At 24.7% G+C, this 7,791-nt stretch overlaps 1 protein-coding gene across 1 annotated transcript in view; it reads left to right on the forward strand.

Moving 5' to 3' along the window:
- Positions 1-1,694: 1,694 nt before the first annotated feature.
- The window catches only part of LOAG_18112 (immunoglobulin I-set domain-containing protein), a gene marked incomplete at both ends in the record, with an annotated part of 6,938 nt that continues 841 nt past the window's right edge, over positions 1,695-7,791 (forward strand). Inside the window, 14 exons of the mRNA XM_020450780.1 lie at positions 1,695-1,729; positions 2,244-2,390; positions 3,540-3,670; positions 3,746-3,910; positions 4,395-4,531; positions 4,789-4,845; positions 5,081-5,215; positions 5,378-5,540; positions 5,807-5,970; positions 6,632-6,706; positions 6,819-7,004; positions 7,142-7,240; positions 7,537-7,620; positions 7,682-7,750. Of these exons, the coding sequence (XP_020305506.1) occupies positions 1,695-1,729; positions 2,244-2,390; positions 3,540-3,670; positions 3,746-3,910; positions 4,395-4,531; positions 4,789-4,845; positions 5,081-5,215; positions 5,378-5,540; positions 5,807-5,970; positions 6,632-6,706; positions 6,819-7,004; positions 7,142-7,240; positions 7,537-7,620; positions 7,682-7,750 (1,647 nt within the window). The remainder of the gene's footprint in view (positions 1,730-2,243; positions 2,391-3,539; positions 3,671-3,745; positions 3,911-4,394; positions 4,532-4,788; positions 4,846-5,080; positions 5,216-5,377; positions 5,541-5,806; positions 5,971-6,631; positions 6,707-6,818; positions 7,005-7,141; positions 7,241-7,536; positions 7,621-7,681; positions 7,751-7,791) is intronic.

The raw sequence follows: 7,791 nt of genomic DNA on the forward strand, positions 1-7,791 counted from the left end.
GAGAGAGAGAGAGAGAGAGAGAGGGAAGAAAAGGGGAGAAAGGTATTATTGAAAATGCAAATTTTCAACGATCATTAAAGTAGCAATTACTTTCAATGTTAACAGTAGTCATTCTATTTGAAGTGGTCTTCCATCGTTTCATTATTGCTAAAATTTTGAAAATTTTCTCCAACAAATAGGAAAATTAAGTCATTAACAATCAAAGTAATTAATTTCATTCGAAAAATTATGCATAGAAATATGCATAAAAAGGAAGGAAACGACTTTTTTTTCTACTTTATTATCTTTGGAAAAAAAATTTTATTTAAAATTTTAGCAAAAAAAAAATGAAAGTAAAAATTTTAAGGAAAATAAATATTATTTATTGTAAGGTAAATATCATTTATTATATTTGATAAATATTATTTATAATACCTTTTTTGTATATAATTAATTATTAATTAATTATTAAAAGAGCAAAAAATTGTTAATTTTACACGGTCAATATAGCTATGTTTTATTATAAAATAATTATCCTGGCTATAATAATATCCATTAGGTACGATGAAATTATTCTATTAAAAAAGAAAAGAAAAAGCTAAAAAACGAAAAAACAAGTTAATTAATTAAATCCATTTCTGAATTTTTTTTTTTTTTGAAAAGAGAATTTAAAAAGGAAAATTGTTTGTTTTTTTTTTTAATAAAAAAGAACAAATACGTCCTTATTATGAAACAAAATTAATTAATTATTAAAAAGGAATACAATAATTATAGCTGTGCATTAAATTTTTATCATTTTTTAAAATTATTACTAATAAATAGCTTTGGAATTATGCAATAAATTTTTAAATTTTATCAAAAGATAAAATTTAATATTTGCTCGTTTTTCGTTTTTTTTTATCAAAAATCACGATAACAATGGGATATTTCAGTCTTTTTTTGATTTTATCACTATTATACTGGTATTATTGATATAATGATCTTTGAGCTTTGTAATTTAAGAAATCATGATTATTTCATATCACTCCAATTTTTTTAAACAGTTTTCTCAGTATTATTTATTACTTTAAATTAATAACTTTTTTTTTTCTTAGACCCTGTGACAGGTAGTTTTGAAGAGACAATACTTCCTATCTTTTAGGTGATATAGTATTGTTAAAAATTATTTTAAAATTATAATTGCTTAAAATTTCATTTCATTGAATTGATTTATCGATCGATCATTTGAGTAGCTTCATAATATTTATCGTGATCTTTGACCTTCACTATCCAAGTACTCATACATTATCCCGGTAATATTCATTAGATACTGATATGATATCCTATCAAAATACAAGCAAATGAATTAAATAATCATTTAACTAATTTTCTTCCTTTTTTTTCTTTCTTATAAATAATGGAAGAGAAATTTAAACGAGTTGTTTAAATTTTTTCATTGATTTATCGATTTGGTAAACTTTATGGGATTTTGCTTTTTTATTTTGATTAAAAATTTTTAGCCTTTTTTGAAATTAGGAACAAATTGAAGGAATCATTTAAAGAAATTGCGGTAGTTTCATTTGGTCAAGCAAAAGTTTGTAAGAATTTTTAATTAAATTCTTTACAAAAAAAAGGTTATTCTATTTTATATTTAAAATTACGTACCATTTTGCTATCGAACTTCTAGTTTTTTTTTTTTTAAATTCCAGTATAGGATAGTAAAAATTATGAAAATAATGAGCAATATTTTCAGAAATTTGCCTTATTTCAAGTTTTTCATGATCAATTTTAAAATTTTAAAATATTAAAATTCAAGTTCTAAAAGAGATTTGAATTTTCAAAATTATATTGAAGAATTGTATAAATCTTTATGGATTAAATATTGATAAGTATAATACTTTTTAAGAATGCAACGATCCTCACAAATCAAATTTGAAAAAAAAAATATAATTAAAGATTGAAAATGATTACTGATAATCCAGCAATTAGTATCTGTGCAATAAAAAAATTTCATTAAATTAAATGACTAATTAGATTTCTAATTTCCCTTTTGATTAAAATTTATCATATTTTTAATCTTTTAGATATTATTTAAATAAGTTAAATAACTAATTGGATTTCTAATTTCCGTTTTGGTCAAAATTTGTCATATTTCTAATCCCTTAGATATTATTTAAACTCTTAAATCATTGTATATTTGAAATTTATGTTAAAAGTATTTCACCATTCAAAATTAAAACTAATTAAGGTGACAATTAACTCATTAAAAAGAATTTGATTTTTAGCTATGTTGCTCAAGCACCATTTACTACAACTTGGAATGATGAGCACCGCATTCAGCATGACAATTTCGCCTCATCAGGATTTGATAATCAGTTAGGTGATAATAATGGTGTTGGTGGTAATAATAATATCATTGGAACACAGCCACGGTATTTTATCAATTCTTAATTAGCTTACTCACTAATTAAACAGTACAATATGTTTTATTTCATTTAACAATCATTACACAACTAACAAATTGTTAGCAACAAATAATTAGCCTTTTTGTTGATAAATAAACAAATAAATAAATAAGCAAATAAATAAATAATTTGGAGAAAAAGAATTGTAATTTGAAATATGAATTAAATATTTGAAATTAAGTAACAACAGGGATTCAACTTTTTTTTTCTGGTGGGTAATAAGAAATTTGAAAAAGGAAACGAAATTTTGGATTATTTTAAATGAAAATTAAGTATTTAAATTTATTAACAATAAGTAATTTACCTCTTTTTTTGGTAGCTGAAAAATTTAAAATTGATAATTGTACAAAACTAAGTGCAATATTTACCTTTTTTTTTGAATTACAATAATTTTAGATCTGTTTTTGTGACTTTTTTTTGAAATAAAATTTAATTTTAGAAGAAAAGGATGACAAATTTTGTTACAGTTTAATTAAAATTTATAAAAAAGAAATATTAAAATTAGCATAAATTTTTATTCTTTCAATGGAAAAAAAATTTTTTTTTTTGATAATTTCTTATGATTTTAATTATACTTTTTAAAAAATAACTAAAATAATGAATTATTTCCCAAAAAAAAGTTCATAAATCTAAGAGATAAAATTTCGAAATTTTTTTATGATTTTAAAAAAAAAGAAAATCATTATGCTGATCATATTTCACCTTTTTTCTTTTTCATCCTTTTCTTTCACTTACCTTATCACTCCTCTCTCTTCCCCCGCATTATCACACCTCTCTTTTCCCCCGCATTATCACACCTCTCTTTTCCCCCGCATTATCACACCTCTCTCTTCCCCCGCATTATCACACCACTCTCTTCCCTCCCCCCCGCATTATACCCCTTTCTTCTCCCTTATTATCACTTCTCATTTCTTCCCTTGTTATCACTCCTCCTATCTCAGCTCATTATCGTTTCTCTCTTACATCCATATTAATTTTCATTGACATTTTTCTTAAACATTTCATTTTATGAATGTATTGATTACAACTTACTTGAATGATTAACAAAAAAAAAAAAAAGAAAGGTAAATGATTTAACAGAATGCAATTATAAATAAAGATATTTAAAATTTTTAGATTTTATCCCGGTCAATGGGGTTCATGTTCAACAACATGTGGTCCCGGTGTAGCGACACGTACAGTTGAATGCATAGCTATACAAGGAATAACCTCAAATATTATTAAACTGCCAGATTATGAATGTGAAGGTTAAGAAAATTTTAATTTACTTTTAATTTTTACAAAAAAAAAATTAATTTTGATAATATAAATGTAAATTTAAGGTAAAACAAAACCAAATGCATTTCAACCATGTCAAATACAAGAATGTGCATTAAATGATATCGCTAATAATGATGTACCTGTACGTGAACGTTCTTTAATATCAACAAATTCTTTTAAATGGGATTATGGTGATTGGACAGTTTGTTCTGCTTCATGTCTTGGTGGTATCATTTACAATCATTTTTAAATGTATAAGATTGCTATAGATTTCATTAAAAATTATCACTGATAAGAAATTAGGTTGATAAATGATTTAAAATTATTTCTTAAGATTGTAAAATTAACATAGTTTGTTAAAATTTTTACAGGATAAGAAAAAAAAAATCAAGCTGATAATTTATTTATCTGAAGTTATTTTTATGCATTTGGATAATATTTTATATCAAGATTGATGTAACTTGTTATTTTTATAAAATGAAAGAAAAAATGTAATAAGTGTATTTACTATTGATAAGCAATCAAATTGATAATCAATCTGCTAATGATAACATTTACATAGATTACCGAATATTGTACATATTGGCAGTTCTAAATTTTGAATTTTTTTTTGTTTTTTAATGATTGAAAAATCAATTAGATAATTTGATGCTTTTATTTTATAACATTTATTAGATTTTTTAGCCTGGAATTTAACAATTTTAATTTTAGGTAAACAACGTTCCACACTAAAATGTGTTGACATTAAAAGACGTACCGCTGTTGCATGGTCATTTTGTGATGCGAAACAGCGCCCTGTTGATTTAATACGTTCTTGTAATAATGACCCTTGTCCACCTGAATGGGATGTTAGTTTTAATTTTTATCAGTTAATTTCGTTTTTTATTTCTCTTGCAAAATACTTTATAGCATTTTGAAAATGTTCCCTAATGATATATTGTAATTTAATTAATAATAGTATTTTGGAATAAATATTATTAAAATTTTAATTCTTATGTCTTGTAATTAAATGAATAATTAGTAATCACAACAAAATGAATGTTAAATTAACAAAGTTTTGTTGAAAAAATTAAAATCTCTTTGAGATTGAATTTAATTCTTTTAGGTTGGTGAAATGTCACAATGCTCACATACATGTGGAGGTGGATTACGTACTCGAAAAGTTTGCGCATCTTATTTTATTAAATTTGTCAATGGCTTGAATTATTTAAATTTTATTATTTTATATTTTCCAAATATTATTATTATTTAAATAAATAACATTTTATAATTTCAAAAAAAAAGGAAAAACTTGGTTATTGAAAGCAATTCCTGTATCATTTTAATACTATTTCGGTATCTTTTCATCCCATAATAATTGATTAATGAATGTTTATTAGATAAGCTGCAATATCTAGGTGCGTTGCATACGTCGTATATCACGGACTGGTGGTGCTGAATCAACATTAATTCTACCAGACGGTCAATGTCCACAACCAAAACCGGTCAATAGTGAAGCATGTGGTTTGGTAGACTGTCCCGTTATGTGGAAGGTTATGTTTTCCTTTTATCTTTTAAAAAAAGATTCAAAGTATTTTAATTGTTCAAAGTCATAAGTCCGGGATTTTTCAAATGAGCTTTAGCAGTGATAATGGTAGGATTTTTTAATTGATAAATTAAAGAAATTTCATTTTATCTTGATCTTATTAATTTAGATTGGTAATTGGGGTCAATGTTCAACAACTTGTGGTCCTGGTGAGCAACGTCGTGAGGTGACCTGTGAGCAACGTGTAGCTGATGGTGAACTGAAAAGCTTTTATCCTCCAATACAATGTCGTCATATCGAAAAGCCACCAACTGTCCAACTTTGTGATTTAGGTAAATCAAATATTCAATCAAATTTTATCTCATTTTATAAATGATTCAAATGCAAATCTAAGTGTAAATTTAATCCAAACTAAAAATAGTAATAAAGCTAATGAAATAAATGAATAAGACTTCAAGACTTAACAGGCTAAATGAACAAGCTTAACATGATTGTATGTTATATTAAAAGCTCAAGCAAATGTGATAAAAATGAAATTATCAAATAAATTGAAAGCATGGAAGGGAAAAAAAAATATTTGATAAATAAATTTTGTCAGGTACATGCAACAGTATGTCTGATTCGATATTTCAAGAAAGTGATAATGATAAGTTTTCATCTCTGATGTCAACTTCGATGCAACAACAACATAGTGGACATAGCCGAAAGTTGACACTAAATATAGGTGGTAGTGCAAAACTATTTGTTGGTACATCATTGAAGGTATGTGATGAAAAGGAAACTTATTAATTGGCTAATTTTCTGTTGAGTAATTAATTCGATTCATAGCAGCAAAATTATTTTATATAATTCATTGTCAGAAATATGTAAAAGAACGTAAGTCAACAGGTGGATATTGATATTGTTGGAAAGGTTAATTGGATGTATTACTGAATTAGATATAATCAAATACCTACTGAATTAGATAGTAATTGGGCATGTTACTTAATTGGATATGTTATTAAATTAGGTATAATTACTTGTAGCGTTGCTATATATTGTTAGATAAAATACGAATTAGCCAATAATTAAGCTATGATTTTTTTTTCGTTTTTTTTTCGGTTACTCATAATAAAAGAGCCTTACATTAAAACAAGCCTAAGCAAAGATTATCAGTGAGATGGAGACATTTTTTTTTTAGTCTATCATAACATATTGTTTATTTATAGTATTAATATTGGCATTACTTTTCTTTTCGCATATGAAAAATAGACGACATAATTGAAAAATAGACCTTAATTACTGTAAAATTAATATAAACAATTTCAATCTTACAAATAATGATTAACACTATAATTTAGATTTATGCACTTTGAAAAAAAATATTGATGTATTTAGGAAATCTCGGGAAAAATCGGAGTAATAATTATACGGTACATTTTAGGTTAAATGTCCTGTTCGTAATTATGCAAAAATAAAATTATTTGGACAAAAGATGGAAAAAAGATTACGAGCAATGGTAAATTTTCGACTTAAATAAATTTATAATATAAAGTTTGTAAAATTAAATAATTGAAATAGAATTTGAAAGATTAAAAAAAGGAAATGATACTCGAATTGAATTATTACAGCAATTTTTATTTTACGTTTCATTTTTCCTTTTTTTGATTTGTTTTTTTCTAGCTCACATTAAAGTATCATCAAACGGCGCATTACGTATTTTTCACGCACGAATGGAAGATGCTGGCGTATATGCTTGTATAGCTAATGGTATTCAAGGAAATGTCACGTTAAGTTTTAAATCACGTGAAAATAAAGTACGTGTATTTTTACTTACCTTTTGCGTCATATTTAAATTTTCGTTTTTTTTTAAATGATTAATTGAAAAGAAATATTAAAAAATTTATTTAATATAATAATTTCTTCTTCTTTTTGCATTTTTTTTTATTTTTAGGACGAAAATATAAATGATTCCCGTTCAATGTTAAATCAAAATATGATTGATAATGATATAGAAAATGATCCAGTTGCTGTTGATCAACAACTATTACAGGTGTTTTTTAAATTAACAAAATCAATTCCAACTAATTATTTTGGACATTTTTGTTTTTTGTTTTTTTTTTATCTTAATTGCAATTTTAATTTTAGATTGGAATTGAAATACAAATGCATTAAATCGATTTTTTTTTCTGAAATATTTGAATTCAGAAAAATTTTGTGTTAACTGCAATCAAGTTTTGAAATATTTACAAATTTGATTTGCATTATGATTTATATGCAAATTTTTGCATAAATGAATTTCTTTTTATTTCAAAATTTCATCCATCCTGTAATATTGAAGTGTTTCAGAAAGTGCGACAATCATTGAAAGATAATGAAGATATTCGAATGTTAGAAAGATTAGCTGCAGTAACTGAACCAGGTGATATCAAGGTAACATTTTCAATAATTATTATTTGATATTTTGAATTTTTGATAAAATTATAAAATTCAGATTGATTATGCTGCTGGTGAATGGTCAAAATGTTCCAATTATGATTGCGGCAAATCAGGACGTGCGCAGGTAAATACATCGAAGTTTTTCCTCCTGTTTTTTTTTCTACC

This window comes from Loa loa (genome assembly GCF_000183805.2).
Source record: "Loa loa unplaced genomic scaffold supercont3.197, whole genome shotgun sequence".
Lineage (NCBI taxonomy): Eukaryota > Metazoa > Nematoda > Chromadorea > Rhabditida > Onchocercidae > Loa > Loa loa.